The sequence below is a fragment of the Maylandia zebra genome, linkage group LG4, assembly GCF_041146795.1.
Source record: "Maylandia zebra isolate NMK-2024a linkage group LG4, Mzebra_GT3a, whole genome shotgun sequence".
NCBI classification, from domain to species: Eukaryota; Metazoa; Chordata; class Actinopteri; order Cichliformes; family Cichlidae; genus Maylandia; species Maylandia zebra.
Genome location: NC_135170.1, coordinates 16,171,601 through 16,191,603, shown reverse-complemented (window position 1 = coordinate 16,191,603; position 20,003 = coordinate 16,171,601). Strand labels below are relative to the sequence as shown.

At 41.0% G+C, this 20,003-nt stretch overlaps 1 protein-coding gene, 2 long non-coding RNA genes and 2 other non-coding genes across 11 annotated transcripts; 2 read left to right on the top strand and 3 right to left on the bottom strand.

Annotated features, from left to right (window-relative positions):
* The first annotated feature begins 320 nt into the window (after positions 1-320).
* Positions 321-3,971, top strand: LOC143418347 (uncharacterized). Its single transcript, XR_013098309.1, has 4 exons — positions 321-514; positions 1,178-1,251; positions 3,536-3,587; positions 3,750-3,971. It is a non-coding gene; the product is annotated as an uncharacterized LOC143418347 (long non-coding RNA).
* Positions 3,972-5,905: 1,934 nt separating this feature from the next.
* On the top strand, positions 5,906-18,289 carry fbf1 (Fas binding factor 1). Of its 7 annotated transcripts, XM_076883047.1 has the most exons (33): positions 5,906-6,127; positions 6,556-6,604; positions 6,760-6,790; positions 7,797-7,841; positions 7,937-7,982; positions 8,092-8,134; positions 8,228-8,278; positions 8,359-8,500; positions 8,631-8,711; positions 8,844-8,891; positions 10,134-10,259; positions 10,355-10,484; positions 10,697-10,851; positions 10,944-11,037; positions 11,124-11,567; positions 11,660-11,725; positions 11,812-11,882; positions 12,154-12,459; positions 12,587-12,636; positions 13,150-13,197; positions 13,292-13,420; positions 13,541-13,641; positions 13,752-13,958; positions 14,268-14,375; positions 14,524-14,663; positions 14,798-14,916; positions 15,593-15,715; positions 15,816-15,992; positions 16,070-16,246; positions 16,343-16,480; positions 16,551-16,650; positions 16,737-16,852; positions 18,106-18,289. In XM_076883047.1, the coding sequence occupies exons 2-33, from the start codon at positions 6,602-6,604 to the stop codon at positions 18,184-18,186; spliced, it is 3,696 nt and encodes a 1,231-aa protein (XP_076739162.1). In that variant the 5' UTR covers positions 5,906-6,127; positions 6,556-6,601; the 3' UTR covers positions 18,187-18,289. The 7 variants fall into 7 exon arrangements, with proteins under 7 accessions (XP_076739162.1, XP_076739164.1, XP_076739161.1 ...); XM_076883049.1 differs by having other exon boundaries at positions 5,907-6,604; positions 7,942-7,982; XM_076883046.1 differs by having other exon boundaries at positions 5,907-6,604.
* LOC105941140 (uncharacterized) lies at positions 17,929-19,594 on the bottom strand. The gene is made up of 5 exons (XR_001167764.5): positions 19,439-19,594; positions 19,080-19,147; positions 18,842-18,902; positions 18,592-18,655; positions 17,929-18,389 (listed from the first exon to the last, which is right to left on the bottom strand). It is a non-coding gene; the product is annotated as an uncharacterized LOC105941140 (long non-coding RNA).
* LOC111500383 (small nucleolar RNA R38) lies at positions 18,491-18,560 on the bottom strand. Its single transcript, XR_002721078.1, has one exon. It is a non-coding gene; the product is annotated as a small nucleolar RNA R38 (small nucleolar RNA).
* Positions 18,729-18,800, bottom strand: LOC111500384 (small nucleolar RNA SNORD49). The gene has a single exon (XR_002721079.1). It is a non-coding gene; the product is annotated as a small nucleolar RNA SNORD49 (small nucleolar RNA).
* Positions 19,595-20,003: the final 409 nt, after the last annotated feature.

Genomic DNA, 20,003 nt, shown 5'->3' with positions numbered 1-20,003 from the left:
TGAACTAGATAATCCACTTATAAAACAATGTAAGCTGATTGGTATGTTGATCTTTAGGCTCATGTTGCGAAGCTACCCTGTTGCCCCCGTTACATAATTCTGCCTATCCTCAACTGAAAAAAAGACAATATACTGATGAGATGGATTTAGCATGCTGTGCTAATGACATGGTGGTAAGGGTGGGCTGTTTTTAGAACAGCAACTCACAGCATGCTCTGTTTACCTCGTAGTCCTGCCAGCGAGATCTAACCCCCCCTCCTTGATCCTAGCTAATCCTCCATGGTAATCTCCCCAATCATGTGTGAGCGCCAAGGCAGGAATAGTCAGATTGTTACACCACAAACTCTGCCTTTTACCATTCAAGCCTTTCAATGGCGGAAGACGGTTCAGTGCTCTGAACCACCAGCGTTCCCAAGGCAGGAGATCCTTGGGGTAGAGCCATGTGTACGACTATGATGGTCCTCACCACCATTGCTCTCATCCTACGACAGAGGTTCTCCAACAAAATCAAACCGTGAGTCTAACTTTATAAACCCCCATTTGAATTTTCACATCTAGAAATCTTGTTTTATTTTTGCATTTAACCCCCTCATGTCAGTATTTGCTTTAGCAAATGCCTGAAAGAATAAAGAGGAAATTTACTTTGAGCCATTGGAGAAACACATTAAATAGCTCATTAAATAATTGACACAAAAACTATACTTTTAGCACATAAAAGCCATATCTGTTTCATATGAGGGGAACAGCGTGAGAGACTGGTTTTCATTGATTCGAAATCAGCCATGTGATTATTTTAGGGCTTGCTTCGAGCAACAGCGTGGTGGATTAAGTGGCTGGCTATGTAACGACAGTGTATTCCAGCTTTTTTTAATGGAGACATGAATGGAGGAGGAAAAAAATATCAGTGCTCTTGAGTTTATGGCTACTAATTGACTTTAAGTGCAATCATCTCAGGCCCCTGGCCCTGCTTACCCACTCACACTGCAATAGCAAACAACGCCAACGGCTACAGCACCATGGAGCATGGCAGCATCTAGCTCACTATTAAGACTGAAAAAAGCAAACAGAAATAAATGAAACAGGAAAAACTGTGCGCACATTTTCCATCATCCAGATCTCAAGATTTTATCATGATAAAAGTGTACATTGTGCTCTTGTTATGTATCACCTCCCACAGGCAGAGAGAGGAGTTTGAGGAAGACGTGCCATACATGAAGAGCAACGGAGCAACAGAAACAGAGAAATGACTGGGTAAGAAAACACAAACAAATGACCTGAAGGGAAGCATACTGAGAAAATGCAACACCTTTTCTTCAAATTCGAGAACATGCGAGCGACAGATTAAAAAGCGGCAGACAACAAGATCCGATGGCTTCTTTAGTGCTTAGCGCTGGCCAGGTTCCAAAGTTTTAGGATTTACAATTCCCGTAATTCAACTTACAGCCCAGGTTGTTAAATGCTGTTGAAACTGTCAAACATGCATGTCATCCTTCTACTGGCCTGACATGAGATAACGTCCACTGGGTGTTGTTATTGCAGCCTTGAAAAATGTTCTCTGTTTACAGGTTGTTAAATCGCAGCAAACCTCCAGTGCTCATTAAAACACTGTTTTTAATGAGGAATCATTCAAAAACGATCAGGATTTTCAAGGAAGTTTTCAAAATCCTGATCTTTTTTGAATGTGCTTGTGATGAAGATTACGCAACATGTTTTGTTCTAGGATTTGACAGTGTTTATACAGTCAGTTTTTAAGAATCCAAATCACACTACAGAACTCAACATATGATATGTACAAAACATTTTTGTTGTAAATCGAAAAGAAAACTCAATTCATTAAATAAAAACATTACAACATAAGACCAACACACCAAAATTGAGAATCACAACGGGTGACGGAAAGACAGGCTGACAATTATGAGGAAATGGTGTGTGTGTGTGTGTGTGTGTGTGTGTGTGTGTGTGTGTGTGTGTGTGTGTGTGTGTGTGTGTGTGTGTGAGAGAGAGAGAGAGAGAGAGAGAGAGAGAGCGAGAGAGAGAGGAGAGGTTTACAAAGGGGCTTCAGACAAGTGGAGAAAGTGGAGCAGTGGAGCATGTTGGAGAGGCACAGATGCATAAAGAGCCAAGACGCCTGCCCCACATTTGGCTTTTAAGTACTCACTGCTACACTGCTAACACTAAATGATTCAGAAGCAGAAGAAACAATGCACCATCTCTTTAGAGGGTTATTATAAATACATTGCCTTCCTGGAACCGCAGTGTTAAATGCGAATGTGAAAGATCGCTACATAAAATAGTAAACCTGTGCCCCACTGCAGGATGGAGGTTTCATGTAGGTCACAGGCCACCTTAGGAGAGCGCTTTTATGAGGGCAATTGGATTTAGCTAAGTCAGGATGACTATTCCTTCTAAATCATTATTGGCCAATGCCATTCATGACTTTGCAACTAACAGCATTTCAGCACCAAACTGTATGTTCGCAGTGTTTACAGTTCCAATTGCATAAGTGGAGGAATTGTTTTCCTCTCCAGTGCAGATGGACAAAGTCTGAAATGTCATTGGCGTTTTTTTCTGAACTTCCAGCCATTACTTAGAATGTCATTAGCCATTGCAAACCGGAATTGTGAGTGGAAAACCTCTTCCCACTTTAGTTTATTTTAATTTAGTTTGCTTATGTGTGTCAGATACACCGTGTAGCATTTGATTGCAGTAAATTATTGCCTATAAATAAACTCTCTTTAAAATTTGCAGTGATGTCACGCGTTTCAAAATCATTATAGGATCATTTCCAACAGGAGTGAACTGAGGCACGCACCCTCGGTTAGCTTTATCACAGGAGATAATGAGAGAAGTCATAACTTACGTGCATTCTGACACATTCCTGAGTCGATCTAGTCTAACGTGTGCTGGATTTGGGCTGTTCAGTCTGTTATGATAGAGGAAGGAAAAACCCCACTGATAAATCAATTCTGCAATAAAAAAGAAGAAAAAAAAGAAAACATTCCAACATTTCTGACATTCCAGACGCGATATTTTAAACATAGATTGAAAGATCTGCCAGATCCTCTGTCATCTCTAGAACACCTGCAAACGCTGTGCTGTAGTGATGAAACTGAAGGAGGTTTCGTAACTTTTGTAAACCTTCGAAAGATGCACGAAGAACAGAGATGCCTGCCTCACATTTGGCTTTTGAGGACTCACTGTTACTACGCTAAATGATTCATGGGCAGAACAGCAATCCATCATCTCTTTGGAGGGGTAGTATAAATACATCACCTTCCTGGAACCGCACTGTTAAATGCCAGTGTAGAGGAACTTAATAAAGTAGTTGACCTCCATAATGAACCACAGCATGTTAGCTTCATGAATCATCTTCTGGAGACAGCTGTTTTCCCACATCATTCATGACTTTGCATTTAATATTTACATTTTTTTCCCAATTGCTTGCTCATCCTCCCCTGCAGATGTCATTTGTTAAATCTTAAGTTGAATAAGCCAGAAAACAAGTCTTAATTTATTTTGTGCTTCTTTTTTTCAGTGGCCTCTTGATGTCAACACTTGTTCCACTGATGCTACAGGACAGACTTCATGTAATCTTCTTTGTATTCTCTCAGTGATCTGATTCTAATTCATCTGCATTTGGCAGCTCACAGTAAGGCTCCCACCGGGAGTGAAAAAAATAAAATAAAATAGAGGGCTACAAAAACAATGAGGCTTGTTTTGATCATGCCTCCCCCCTATCTGTCCAACAGATGTTCGTTTTACTGAAGAGGAAACAGCTAATGAGTGAACATGGGTATGTTTCAGCTTGGAAGATGAAACTGGACAAAGGCTGAATTTACAACATTGCTACTACTGCTGTCTGCTTTAGAGTCAAAATGTATCTTTAGCTTGTGAATTTGATCAGATTTCCAGGGTTTAAAGTAACAAAAATGTGCCTCCACACAATAAAATGCCACAATGTTCTTCTCTGATTGTCTGATGTTTTGCTTTGACATATAAAATTATTTTCCATAAGGAAAAACAATAGAACAAAACATTTTCATACCCTCCAACAATATTACATTTTAAATCTCGCGAAATGTATGTTTCATTCACACATGGTGCAAGTAGCTTCTAGACCAGAGAAGTGAATCCAAGGCCATTGCCTTGGAATCCATTGCCTTGAAGCTGCATTCTTTCTAGTGGCCAGCAGGGGGCGACTGTATCTGCAGATCGACTCACTTTTGGAGTCAGGCTCTATTGGCTCAACCAAGGAAATGCTGTGCTCAGCACTTCTGCGTTGGCATTATTTTTCACCCCCTAGACTGCTGCTTGTGATTTTCTCAGGAAATTAATCCTTTCACATATTTTAATTAAACTGATTTTTTACTTTATTTGCAATCAGTTCTTGTGGGGGTTTTTCTCCAGGAGAAGACTGCAAATGTAACACTTTCATGGGTAAATCATAGCATGACACATACATTTTTTTCCTGCTTCTTTTCCATATGGTTTGTGTTAAATTGTTGCACGCAGAGGGCTAGACCTTTGGCAGGATGCATCTCAGCATTTCACAAGTGGCCTCATTTCTTCTGAAGTATTGAGTTTACGTCATATGTTGCACTGTATGTGGCATGTAAACATTAAAGCTTTATGCTGTTCTCCCAGAGGAACACCAGCAACTAAATATAGCATTAAAAGGCATTTATGCTCTGCTGTGTGCCACTGAACATCAGGGAGGCTTCTCTGTCATATGCACTAATAATAACTGTTTCATACTTAGGTGATTTATTAAAATGGTTTTCATATCATACAAGTATTTATTTTCCACTCGGTCAAAGTGCTTTTTTTTTTGCCTTCTATCAACATTTAAAATGTCAGCTGACATTACAGTAAACAAAGCACTCCTGTAAAGTATACCGATCACATGATATGCACAGCAGATAATTTGGAAAATAAATAAATTGTTATTTGCACACTTGTTATTTGATATTTACTTTATCAAAGGCAAATTGCCATAGATTATCACTTGTGTGCATTAGTCCGACAGTCTCGACAAAACTGCAGAGTCAAAATGAGGCCTGTCCACATTTGCCAGCAGAGGAAGGAAACCTGTCTGTTAACAGCTTCTGTCTGACTCACCAATTCAGCAAAAATGAAACAATATCGAGCATGTACAGACCTCATGCGCTAAAACTGTTTTGATACTACAATGAATAGGAAACAAAATCAGGTCTAGTTGTATGTAACTCTGTAACACGATGAATGATGGCTTTGAGGAATGTGCTTACTGTAAGACGACAGTCTTCCTGCACCTTCAAACACAGTCCACACAAATCATCACAGAAAATAAACTTTACAGTTCAAGTAAATGTTAAACATTAGATCAATATTGGAAAATGTCATTAAGACATAAAGCTCACATTCAGCCATTGTCTTTTATTTATCCATTTCAGAGCTCATGGGAGGGAGAGAGGCGGACTGAATTCGAACCCAGCGCTAACCACTGCACCTCTGTTCCACCCTACATGAAAATTAGTATTATGTATGAGCACATATGCATGTATAGCTTCAACACTGTGGGACAAACTTCCCTTTGCCATCAGAAAGGCACAAAAACTCAGTTTAAAAGGCTTTTAAAAATCTACTTGTAAACTTTTAAAGATGATTACCCTTTTTTTCATTTTTTTTATAATGACTTTTATAAAATTTCAAGTTTAGGTTAAAGGTACTCTTCTAGTCAATTTGCAAGCTGTTTCTGAGAACAGAAAAGGCTTTAGAATATTAATAGTATTAGTAAACTGATTTTAAAATATTACTCAGCTCTGATTTGCCTTGAGTCATTTTCTAAGCTTTGATGCCACCTGCTGGTAAACCACTTTGGCAGACCTCACTAAGCAGGCCCAAGCACTTTGGTTAAAAATACCAGCTCATGTTCAAAACGACTAACTTTAGTGTTTTTAGACAGCACAAATCAAAAGCCTTTTTTCAAACGCCTTTCCCCGAAGGCTTCCTTGAAACTACTCTACCCATAATGCACCTCAAACAGTAAACAGGAAACGTATGTTTTGCCGGTCGGCACGGTTGTGGCACCCGCTACTCCAGCACTGAGTGGCCCTAACACCGAAGCTGGTGGTTTACTGCTTATTTTGTATGTAGCTACATTTAATGCTAATCACAAGCCTAGCGCTGGAACACTAGTTAGCTTTTGTTTGCAGTGTAGCTAAGGTGCAACCCTCTGTGGAAATGGGTTGTGTGGGGGCGGTGCGATTTGTTTTTGTTTTTTTTTACCGTTAGTCTGCTGGCCAACTTTAAGATGCTAAACGCTAAACACAACGAGCTGTATGAATACGTGACTATTTAAACCACAGTAATTAAGACGAAAGGCTCCAGTCGTGTTATGTTCTTGACAAATGCTAGCTAGAGTAGCTGAGCGGTTGCCAATAGAGACAGGAGGCGCTATGTGTGTTCATTTTATGCTGCTCTTAAACCCAGAGCTGCTAACAGTGACGATGAAATGATAAATAAATAAAAAATGGCAGTAAAAATGTATTCTGCTCGGTTCTGTTGCACTGTTAGCTTGATGACTACCCTTACACTGTAAACCCACCAGCACAGATTGAACATGGTAAGTCAAACTGTGCTCTCCCTCGACATTTTTTTTGTATTTATTCATTGACGATGTAACGGGGTTTCATAATCTTCGAGGATCATTTCATTATCATTCACTTTTTTCATGATTATCTGCTAAATTAATAAACTTATTTTCACTGCTATTTTCAGGCTACAAAGCCGAAGGGGAAAGCCTCGAAAAGTAAGTTAAACTTGTGCTATTTGAATCCTACTAACTTTCCTTCTTTTTTTTAATTTTTAATTTTTTTTAAATAAACTTTCAGGAGTATCAAAAATAAGGCCTGGGGCCCAGAATCAATTCGACAAAAAAGTTTAAACGGTCTTGTACCAAGTAGTGATTTCCGATGTTTCTGTGTATTTGTTTTAATGTGTAATGTATTTGCTTATATTGAGTGTAGCTAACATGATTTATTAAGGGGTTATGTATATAAAATAAATAAAAACGCAGTGTCTTTATATAACTATTATTTTGTATTTGTTGCAATTTCTGCTCCTTTCTTGGCCAGATTACTCTTTAAAAAGACACTTTTAATGTCAGTGAGACTTAGCTGGATAAATAAAGGCTTCTATATAAGTTAGTTTGCCCAAAACTGATTGCAGCTTCTACCTTGTGACAGGAATGTTGTTTGTGGCTCCAAACGACTTGTTAGCAATCATGAAAGATATGTTTGACAGACAACAAGTCATTTACAAGAGTTTAAAAATGATGAATCTCTTTTGGTACAACACTGACCCGCTGGGTGGCTTTGAACAATCTAAAGCACGGCATAAAATTAGACTTTTAACTGATTTACAGCTTGATAAAGACCTCTCCCATGGTCATTCATACTACACCAAAGTAATTAAGTAATATATAGACAATTAAATGGCAGAAAAGTTAAACTTTTGTACAGTGACAGTTAGGGGAGTTTCACTGGTCTGGTCCACTTTATATTAAAGTATGTTGTATCTGGCACACAATTACATCCTTGTCCCTCGTGATTGTACCTCAGCAAAACATTGACTGTAAAATGATAAAAGCCTATTTCTACATTAAAATATAACCCAGTGTGTGTCTGTCCTGCTGATCCAAAATCATTGGATCATGAGATGTCGTACCACGACAAATACAGATATAGGCAGCAGCAGTAGTATGCCTCTCCTGCACCTTGCTGAAGTTGACTGTATACCTCTGTTGCTTTTCTAAGGTTCATTCAGGGATGATTTGCTTGACAGCTTGCTTGATGATGACAGTAAGTGAGCGCAGTTGTGCTGTTTTATCAGAATTAGTGTCTATCTTTATATTAAAGTGTGTCATAATATTTTCTTGAATTAATTTTCCAACTAGAGCAGCCAGTAAGGACGAAAGCATCACACGATGGACCTATGTATAGGTAAGTTAGAAGGAAGATTTGTGAATTGCAATGTGCCAGCTGTAAATTATTACTCCTCTTCATGTTCTGTTTTCTTTTCCTGCTCATCTGCTACTGATTATATCTTTAGCACGCTAGCACAGGAGATAAAAATGGATGGTGCGGACACTGAGGTATGTAGGATAATATGCAAACTGGGTCATATTCACCCCGTTTTTTTTTCCTTTTGTGTTTATTTTGTCTTTTTATATTTTCTTTTGTCCAAGGACTCGGATGTGTCAGCGGCTGATCCCAGCGACATACTCAAGAGCATGAAGGTGGGTCATTAATTGAGGTTGCGGCGGCAAAGATAAAGTTCACACTGCACGTTTCACTTTTCCTCTCTGTCCTCGTGCAGGACATGGACGACATGGACGCTGACCTCTTTGCATCAAAGAAGAAGCCCAGTTCGGCTCCCGCGCAAACAAAGCCACTTGTTAGCAAAGGACCAAAGAAAGACTCTGCTGTGCTCGAGAGTAATGCAAAACCAGAGGGAGCAGGTAATTCAGTGCAGAGTGTTCTCGCATAAATTACTTTCTCATTATTAGCTCCACATTATTACCAGCTTTGAAGTTTTACATTAATAGCAGCGATCAGAAAAAGGCTTTTGTCTGCCTTTGCTTCCCTCAGATGAACCCACCAAAGAGGGGAAGAAGCCGAACTCTGCACCTTTATCCTCAGCGCGGAGTTATAAGAAGTTCACCTTCTCTGGTAAGCGAGTCTCCCCCCTCCCTGTCGTGACATCCGCTTCCTTGACTGAGCTTTGTATAAATGAACATGGTGCAGATGTGTTGTTGACTTGCAGCTTTGCTTTGTTTCTCTCAAAATGTTGCTTTAACTCAGACAGTGGTGGTGAGGATGAAGGTGTTGCTCAGACTTCGTACGCTAAAGGTACATTAGTGTGGTTGATACGTGTTTAGTCCTGTACTTGCAGTTAAGTCACATCAGTGGGTGCTTGTGGGTAGTATTTAACAGTGGAGGTGTACACTGTAAAATGTTTGCTATTCCAAATCGAATCAACAAATCTGGAAGTATACGGAAGGAATTAGATTTGCATACGCTGACACCCAAGAACAATGATCCAACTAGCAGATGGAATTGCCCTTCAGTTATTCCAATATTATATCTATACATGTAAAGGGGCAAGTATAAATAATAATTTGAACTTGTGCCTATGGATAAAGCTCATATATCCAAACTTAATGTCACAAGTTCATCTGCTCTCTTTAATTCTCTCTGCCACTGAAGTTTGTGGTGTCGTCAGAAGTAAAATGTTGTTTTTGACGGTGACTATGAACTAAAGCATAGAACAAATTACAATTAAAGAGATTTTGCTCAACAATGTTCAAAAACTTTGAGTGAGCAATCGTCAGAGATTGTTGACAGACATGCAAAACACCTAAAACAACTGATTTCTGCAAAGAAAAAACTAGATTCTGTTTGATCTAGCTTGTGTACACTTACTTTTTTCACAACAGACTATTTATATTTGTATTTTGTTCAATAAATGGTAAATGGACATGATCAGAAATATTACTCAGGTTGACTGTGAGTTCGTGTGAACTGTAGCCTCAATTTCCTGTTCTTAGCTGACCGAAATCACACCCAGTATTGTCTTCTGCTGTAGCCCATGTGCTTCAAGGTTTGACAGGTTCACTCAGAGATGCTTTCTGCAAAACTGGGTTTTTCAAGTTATTTGAGTTAGTGTTGCCTTCTTATCAGCTCAAAGTAATCCGTGTGCTCTCATCTGATCTCTAGCATTAACTACTCTAGATTCAAAGTCACTTAAATCAGCTTTCTTTCCCATTCGGATACAAAGTTTGAACTTCAGCAGGCCATCTTGACAACATCTGCCTACCTCAATGCACTGCCATGTGATTGGCTGATTAAATATGTGTGTTAATGAGCAATTGAAACGTGTGCCTAACAAAGTGGCCACTAAGTGTATGTTTCACAACTGGGAAATGTGTCAGTTAATGAATCCAGTTCAACAAAGTACAGTTTCAAGTTATTGTATTGGTATAGCAGATAAAAATAATAATAATAAAGTAAGTATTTAAGTGTTTTATTGCCCTTTTACACTCTGGGGCCCAAATCCATTATTCATAATATAAAGACTCTTATTTTTTGCAGATCTAGACGACCCCCTGGATGATTTGCTTCCAGGTGACTCAAAGCCTGACTTGAAATCTAGCTTCTCCAAACCTGAAAAATCTGTGCCATCTCCTTCAGCATCTCCCATTCTAAAGAATGAAACGAGTAAGCCTTAAACTTACCAGGATCCTTTAGTTTCTTTTCTTTTTTTAAATAATTGCCAAATGCTGAAGGCTTGTGTTTTATTCTTTGTTGATCAGCTAAGGCAACAAAGAAAGGCGAGCTCACGTTTGAGGATGATAAGGATGACCTAATGGATACACTCGGATTTGACAGCAATAAAAACAATCCCAAGAAAAAAGAGACACCGCTTTGGTCTCCCAAGGAAAGGTAACAACTCTGTTTTCACTTTTTTTTTTTCCCCTCTCACTCTCGTTGTTGTCCTTATTTATAGCACTCAAATGATGAATAATTACTGTGGTATTGCTTTGGGCTGCAGCTAAAAACATAACCAAACTCTGACTTTACAGACTTTACTAGCCTCAGTCTGGTTTGTTAGCCTAGCTGCTTTTGTGCTCACCTCTGTTCCCTGTTGCTCTCAGAGCCGACGCCCCTCAGAGACCTCGTACCAGAATTGATGAGATTCTGGAGAGTTTCACGTCACCGCGTCTTCTGGAGCGACCACCAACGGGCGAGAGGAAGGACGAGCTTCAGTCTCAAGAAAAGCCGCAACAGGAGAAGACGTCTGCTGGGAGAGGTGATAGAGCACCATAGTTTTGTCCTTAACTTGGCTGTAATTAAATACTATCTTAAAAAAATGAAGTAGCTAATCGTTTTCCCAACTATCAGAGCCTCGTTTAGATGATGACCTCACATTTGGATCCTATCAGCCCACACTGGGATCCACTTCTGAAGGGCGTCAGTCTCGTAGACAGTCTGTCAGGTGTGCCCAGGTTTTGTTATTTACAGTTTGCTTCATGCCTACAGCTTTCAGCAGGACAGAAGTAATCTTTTTTTTCTTACGACCAGATTTTCTACTGAGGACATGAGTGTGTCTACGCCAGAAAAGAAGCCAAAGCCCACCACTCCCACATCTTCTCGACAACGCAACTCAGCTGACTGGCTGGGCCTCAAGACAGAAGATGAGCCGGTCTATCTAGAGGAGGGCATCGATAAGACAAAGAATCCAGCAGAGGCTTCAAAGAGCCCCTCGTCTCCTTTACTGGAAAGAAAGCCCTCATTCACTGGTAGCCATTCCACATCTGTTGCAAAAACACCAGAAGAGAGCTCAGCCCCCGCTGACAATACCATTAAACAGGCCAAGCCTGAGGTTTCTAAGACCCAGAGGAAAGAAGGGGATGATGAGGATGACTGGTTAGCTGGGGCACTGAGCAGGAGGAAAGCTCTGTCCGCGTTAAACACAGAGGCAAAACCATCCAAGCAGGAAGAGTCTTTCACTGACTTCAGTGTTAGGTACGGTGCAATTTGAAGACAATAACAGAAATGCTACAGAGACAGAAAGAGCATGTTCTCAGTAATGATTGATAACCTGATCTCATTTTTAGTAAACAAGTAACGTCACAAACTCCCAAAAGCAGAGAAGACACGCTTCCTTCAATCAAAGAAACGAGGTAAGGGGTTTGTTGTGTAAGTCCATTAAATCCATGTTAACGTTTTGGCCCTTTTTAAAAAAAAATGTTCCTTATATTTTATGTAGTGACACTTTTCCCGGACGCCTCGGTCCTGCTGCTCATTCCACGCCTGTCAGAGAAGAAAGGTCTAATCATGGTAGCTATCCTTCCATCTTATTAAAGTCACTGATTCAGATTGCCAGCAAATTTGCCCAATTTGCACATTTACAGCAGAAACCCTTTTGACCACTCCTCTCACACAATCATACTAGTTAATGTTAATCATTAGGCTGCTTCCCGTATACTTAAAAAAGCCATCTAATACCTAATCCTACCTTGTATCACATCATTTTAAAATAGAAATAAGTCATGAGCTCATATTTTTTCTAAACCGTGTCTTCCTTTTCTCATACACTCTCCTTCTGTAGTTAACGAGTATACACCCACAGGCGAGTGTTACCTCCCCTCCACCTTAGCATCATCCCCACCAAACCCACTCCATCCATCAGCTCTTAGTTCGCCTTATCATTCAGTTTACTCTGCTAGCGATACTGATCCCTTGTTAGCCTCTGCTGTTAGCATTAGCCAGCCTCAGCTTCAGTCCAAACCCCACCACTTCCCATCCAGTACAAGATCCAAGGTGCTAACAGAGCCCACTCAGGCTTCAAATGAAACCTTGCAACAACTGCCTTTGCCCAGCCCCCTGTCTGCTGCACTGCCCGGCACAATGTGGTGTAGGTAATCTCAGGGAAACGAGTCAGTTCACTAAAATACCATCAGATTTCTCTCCAGTGCCTTAATATCAGATGTAACGCCTCGGTGTGGTTGTTACTCATGTTTTTGTTTTGTTTTTTCCTGCAGATCCGCAGCAAAATGCAACGCTAAACACATCAGCTGCTTTCCCACAACAGGTACTGTTACCTTCATGCATCAAGGCTGACATAATTGTAATAGATATGTTTTACCTCCACCAAGGAGGTGATGTTTTTGGCACTGCTTCTGCGTGTACTTGTCCTTCTGCCTGTCTGTGAACACGAAAAAATGGAGAAAAAGTCTTATAACTTAGAATCTATGATTCCTAAAAGTGCAGTGTGTATTGTCAGCATATAGAAAATGCTGTATAAAGATTTAAAATAAGTCACTGTTGACCTTTACGTCATAATCTCAAATTATTCATGTCCAGTTAACTGCAAATCAATACCTATTATCCATTACCTACGCCTACATAACAAACGCCTGCAGTTTGTAGAGCAGTAAAAACAAGTGCAAACCTCTTTAAGTACGTTTAAAAAGAACAAAGAAAACAAAATGAGCGCAGAGGAACTACAACACCATTCCCTTTGAAGTAAATACCACCCAAAGACAGGTTTGTAGTCTCTGAGTTTTTCTTGTTGTCGTTTTTAATGCTTTCTTCTTTGGAACAGGCATCATTTTCAGCCGACAGTCTGCAGCAGCTGCTTCTCCAAAACCAGGTAAGGACCTCCTCACTTCCAAAGACCTACTAATGGATGTAATCACCAGATTCATCCTTTGGTTTGTTTTTAATTTGGCTACTTTTTTTCAAAGCTGATGCAGACTCAGTTGCTGGGCCTAGGCGGTGTGGTTGATGCGGGACTCCTGCGGCGACTTAAAGAAAAAGAACAACCTGCAGACTATCAAGCTTTACAGGCCCGCGTCATCCAGTTGGAGGGACAGGTATGTCCTCATGTGGTGACAAGAAGGATGTGAGGTGTGATGGGGGGAGCATTGTTACTGTATTTTTTATTTTTATTTTTATTTTTTTTTATCTTTAAAGTTTATCGTGTCATCATTCAGGTCAAGACTTTGCAGCTGGAGCGAGACCAAAGCCAAATGATACTGGAGAGCATGCAGCAGCGGCACAAACAGGATATGGAGCTCCTGGAGAACGCACACAAGTAGTCCATTCCTAGACCACATCAATTTATCAATTCAGTTTAGCACATGAAACTGTGGAAGTCTTCTACATACATGTGTCTGTAACCCAAGTCTCTCTGTGTATTTTCAGAGGTCGTGTGAAACTGCTCGAGGATTCGGTTGCCCAGCGGGAGACTCAAGCGCGACATGAGTGCGAAGACCTGATGGAACGCCTGGCAACGGTAACGCGAGCGGCTGAGAAGGAACGCTCAGAGCTTCAGGCTCAGTACCAGCGGAAAATGGCCCAGGCCCAGCAGGAAAGAGACTGTGAGGTGGAGAGACTCAGAGACCTTCAGAGGTAAACGTAGGAAAACCTGTTTTATGGCAGCAGGTTGACTATGAAATGAAAGCAAGAACAAATTTTCTACAGTTAGCGACAAATTTACTGGCTGTGAAGTTGTAGTTTCAAAAGACAACACCATAGGAAAGAAAGAAAAGAAAACCAGCCTTCTTTGCTTTATTGAAATTGGTTTGGGTTTTGGGATTTACTCAACTAAATTATCCAGATAACTCAGTGAAATAACTCAATAAGTCTCCAAATATTTAGTTTTTTATCGCAAATAGATGACTTTATGGTTTAGTGTATATTTGTTGCATTGCTGCTCAGAAAATCTATCTTGGAGATGAAGAGAGACTATGAGGATCAGATCCACAGGCTGAAGAGGCTAAAGGAAGAAGAGATCGATGCTGTTACAAGCGCAACATCTCAGACCAGGTAAGAAAATTCCCAAAAAGTCTAATTGACAGTCACATATTTAATGTTTTTGCTTCTTTTTCTTTTGTGCACGATATCAGCGCCAGTGCTGATACATGTAGCAAGCTTTTCGTGTATAAAAAGTTTTAATTCCACCGCCTTTGTCCAGGTCCGTGGCAGGGGTGATTGAAAGGATGGAGCAGTTCTCCTCACGGCTTGGAGAGCTTTCCTCTCGGGTGGAGAGCACGCACGAACACACCGCTCACGGCCTGGAGCAGGAGGCACGGCACAGAGACGAGCAGCTTCGAAGTATTTTACACACACACACACGCGTGTGTACTTTGTACAAAATGGGTCAAGATGCAGATTGTCCGAGAACACGATGGCTTAATGTCATTCTGTGTGTGTGTGCGTGTGTGTGTGTGCGTGTGTGTGCGTTTTAGCAATGCAGGGTCATCTGGCCCAGCAGCAGAAAGCCATGGCAGAGGAGAAAGCGTACCTGAAGGACATTATTTCCAGGATGGACACTCAGCTTAAAGAGCAGCAGAGACAGCTTGAGAAGGTGATTATGAGAAATGACAGTAACAGACCAAGATCATACACCAGGACCTGCTGCAGTAGTGCATCAACGAAAAATGTCATACTTTAGATTTCTAAACATTCTCTTTGCATATTAAGAAATATTGCAGTATCATTTTTACCTCACATCAAGTCAACTAAGTATTTGGAATTTGTAGAATTATGGCCGAGCGCTTGATGAACCAGTAAGACTAAACATGGGCGAACGAACAAAAGCGTGGTTCATGTTTAATTGAAATCATAACATTAGAAGTAGCTGCGCAGACTGAGAAGAACAAAAAGACAGAAGATGGTCGTCCTGCGTCTGCAGAGCCTCACACAGACAGAAAGTATGCACCAGACGTGCTTCCCAACCGCACTGAGCTGATCTCCGAACTGCCAGAAGCCTCACATCCAAAAAAAACTGCTTTTAATGCTGAAGAAATAAAGCCCAAAGCTCATTTTGATGTACGATGTTGACAAAAAACATGCAACCACAGTCATAAACAGTGGTCTTCTGTCCTTTGGCAGGTTCTCTAAGATGCTCAGAGCATCCTACTTATTCATTTTTAAGCTATATTTTATAAGTGTGAGGAAAACAGCTAAAAAACCACCTATAATATAAACTGACCTTCTTCTCATTAAAGACTGAAGATGCCATTTAATTTTGCGTGCTTTAGGAGCGCTGGAAGATGACAGCAGAGCAGGCCAAAGCCGAGTCAACCCAAAGAAGCCTGGAGGAAGAGCGGTGTGTCCTCACCACGCAGATCAGCGTGGAGCGAGAGGAGCTGGAGAGAGCCAAGGTGAGGCCAACGAACATCTGCAGCAGCAGCGCAGGTGTTTTGCACCAACTTGGCGCAGCTTGACCGCCACTTGCTTCTTTGGCCTTTTCTGTGTTTTCAGAGCGCGTTACTGGAGGAGCAGAAGTCAGTGATGCAGCACTGCGCGGATGAGAGGAGGAAGCTGGCGGCCGAGTGGGCACTCTTCCACGCCCAGGAGAAGCAGAGGCATGAGAGGGCTGAGCGTGAGGTCAGCAGTCTGTTGGAGAAGAGGGAGGGCTCCATCATAAGTCTGGCACAGGTGAGCTTGAGCTTAGGTCAGCTCTTTAGCCCACACAAGTCGTGAAAAGGCACAAAAAATGTAAAAACCTTTTGTAGGAGCAAGCTGACTTGAAGCTTCGCACGGCCGAGCTGAAACAGAAGGAACTTGCTGTGGCACGGGAGCGAGAGGCTCTGGAAGAACTTAGAGAAGAGCTGGACAGAGAGAAAGAAAGACTAAGCAGCACGGCCCTGAGACTCAAAACACGAGCCCAGGAGGTCGAGGCATTCAGCAAGGTAATTTCACACTACACCGATCCCTGTGTGTAGTGTGTTGGACATGTTTTTTGTCCAGCGTGTGTTCATATTTTCCCTACACCGTGTTCTTCACAGCTCGCGGCAGAGAAGTATGAGGAGGGGGAACGAGCGTTGCAGGAGGCGAAACGATTGGAGGCGGAGCACGAGGCGCGACTGAGAAATATTCACACCCAAACAGAGCACCTGAGGCAACAGGAGCAACGGATTTTAAAGGTATGTGTGTCACTTTATGAAGCACATAAATGAATGAATGTGGTGGTTATCTTAACACTTGTTGTTACAGGAGCAAATACGATTAAGTCACCTGCATAAGGATACACAGAGGCTGGGGCAAAACCCTCCTCTTACACCTCTACCACAAATTATTGCCCCCGTTTTACCAGGTGAGGCTGAATGTTGGTCTTCTCTACTAGCTTAAAGTAACACATTTTCTGTGATCTCTAATTGGCCTTTGTTACTGTCCCTACAGACTCAGTTTCAGAGCTGCCTGCAACCCTAAATGTTCCTCCTCCAGTTTCATTTACCAGCTCTCAGTCTATGGCACTTCAGGCCAATCTGGCTCTGTGGAGATATACTGCAGAAAAGGTGAGCACATTTTTAGTTGCAAATGTCAACTATCACTAAAACAGAATTGACAAACAGCAGCTCACATGCTCTATTTTTCCTTACATGTGAAATTTTTACCCTTATTTGATCCTAAATTAAGACACAGGTCTGATTGTTTGTGGATGTTTTTGGATGAAGTCTATTTCAGTGAAGCCAAACACATCTTCTTCCCACCACCCTGGCTCCAATTCCACATTCACCTCTGTGCAGAAGTAGCAGCCAATGTGTGTGACTGAGTAATTGGCCCAAAACCTGCCCAAAGAAATTGCACATCATAGACTTCATGGCCTCTGTTTATTTCTGTACAGCAGCGTGCTATACTTACATTTTTAATGTTCCTTGGGGTGGCTGTGGCTCAGCAGGGTAGAGCAGGTTGTCTTTTAATTGGAAGGTTGTTGGTTTGATCCCTGACTGCTCCAGGCAGCATGACAAAGTACCCTTGGGGCTCAGGTAGAGTAGAAAACCAGTCTGTTTACCACTCTTTTGAACACAAACGTCTGCTCTGGCCAAACAAAATCAGAATGGGCAGCGACGTTTGGAAGGTTAAAACCAGCCCAATGCTTTCCTATTTCCATATTTATCAATTTACTGACCTAAAATTAAGAAACCTTCAAAAAAGTGGGACTGTTCTATAAGGAGAGTTCAGCGTATCTCTCCATTATCTGGGTCCCCTTACCCCAACATGTGCAATTGGGATAAATAGTCATGCAAAGCTGGTTATCAACCCAGGGTTTCACATGGAAAGGGTGGCATTGAGCATCTGACCAATAGAACCCTGGAGTCACCAGGACAGTACAGGCCTCAGTAGCAAAGACAGCAATTTTCACATTTAAGAAACCTATTAATCCATTTAGTTTTAAATTTATCCTAGACAAACTGAAAGAATATATAAACCAGTACAGTCTATTTAAGATTTTAATAACAAGTCTTCAGTTATTCATTGCATTGAGGTTTGTTCATATCTTTTATTTTGGTAACTGTTGCTAAACTGTTGGTGGGAAAAATGGAACCACAGCAAACAATCCAAAAGAAATGACGTCAGATAAACACAAGTGTTATGATCCAGTACAGGCTTTTATTGCACTTTGGAAACTCAGTCAACATGAGGCATCACAGTGCACACAGCTTTTTAATACAATCACTATTTGGCCAGCAATGCTTGAAATCATTTGTCAAGAATTCAAGTGTTCAGATTTTTGACTGACTGGATTTTGTTTTTCTGCCCCCAACAGGACCGTGAATACCTACAAGAGGAGCAGTTCTTTCTAGAAAATCTGAAAAAGAAATCTTACAGATCTTTCAGCACAGATTGACCAACACATGCTGGGCTTTCCTCCCAGCACATATGGAATCACGTTACTTTCTATACTTCAATTTTATAACTCGTAGTTTTATTAAAAAACACGTTTCTGATCCCACATGGTTTTCATCTTTCATAAAGACAAATACTGAATTTAATAGTCTCCTCTGGCATCACACTTGAGGTTGGTATTCCGTCCTTCCACAGCAGCTCAATCTGCAAGTTAGAAAATAAAATAATAAATAAGACCGTAACACTAAATTACAACATGATCAATACAATATTCAAGAAAAACTTTGCTATAAAAACATCAGCAGTCAAGCCTCAGGTTACCATGACTCCACACTTGAGTTCAGACAGGGATAACTTGTATCATCACTGGCTTGACTTTAAAAATCACAACTCTTGCATGATTTACCTGCTCAGGACCTGCTGTCTTCAAGCCCAGAAAATCTTCATCCTTTCTTCTGCTGCTACAGCACCTGTACCAGGAAACAACACGTGGATGACCGAGTGCTCAGATCACACAAGCTGAAAGCAAAGAGCTTTGCAGATTCTCAGAACAGCTTTCTATCGTCAGTTATCGCATCAGACGGCACTTCCTATGCAGCAGTTTTCATCACTGAAAAAGTGGCAACAGAGATCACAAGATCCAGTGCAATACAAACCTTTTGACTGTGGTTCCTTCCTTAGGCACTCAGTGGAAAGGAGAACAGATGAGCCACGAATCTGCAAAAAACACACGTCATCAGTGAGGATCCATCAGCAGCATGTGGGTTTCACAAATAAACACAGCAGCTCAGATACCATGGCTTTCCACAAGGTTTTGTTCTCTCGGACAGGGATAACAAGTTCATCATGTGTACTGCACTGACACAAATGCATACAACTGTTAACCAGTTTTACCTTTAATCAGGAAATGAAACTTCGCCCTGTTGCAGGCAGACAAATGAATCCCTCTGCATCATCCAAACCTGTATAAGAAGTTAAATCAGTGATTGGCTGTAACGTGACACAAGCAACATAACATGGTTCGTCAAAAACGTAAATAATCAAACTTATCGTGCTTCTATTCTACGTGCCAGTAAACATGATGCATGTTTCCTTACTTAAACGAAACGCTCATTCTACCACTTTCTGAGTCCTCGACTGCGTGGACTCACTGCACGTGTTCACCCGGATAAAGAGCAGCTAACAGCTAGCACACGCGCACAATTAAAACTTCCACATATTGAGGTCTCATTAAAAGCTCCTCAAAGTCTCACCTGCTCACGGTGGGTCACCAGCAGCAACCTCAACATGTATACATGAATATAATTTAACAAAAATGAACTGCATGGCGAGAGTCAAGAAAGCTGCTTGCGCGTATCTACCGCCTGGAGAAGAAGACCGGAAATCTCGCGTGATAACGATTTTATGTGTCGTACGCGTCACATGCCACGTGACCGTGATTGGGTGTGGTTGAAAAGTTTTTTTTTTTCATTGTTTCTCGCTAAAAATGTGTAACAACCCAATTACCATCCATGGTTATTAATAATAATAACAACAACAATAATATTAATAAAGCTAAAAACTAGCTGGTGATATTGTGGTCCGCTTACGGTTACTGTGTAAAACGAGGTCATGTGATCACATTGTCTAATGTTCTATATTTTTGAACTTTAAAACATTTAGTTGCTATTTATTGTCGCAGATTCTTATCAATAATACTAATAGAAATAAAGTAATAAATGATGTTTGGTTATAGATTTAGATGACCAGCAGTATAAAGCTGGTTAAATGAGCGAGTTACTCGTCATAAATAGTTTACTGGATGCTATACTTTTTCGT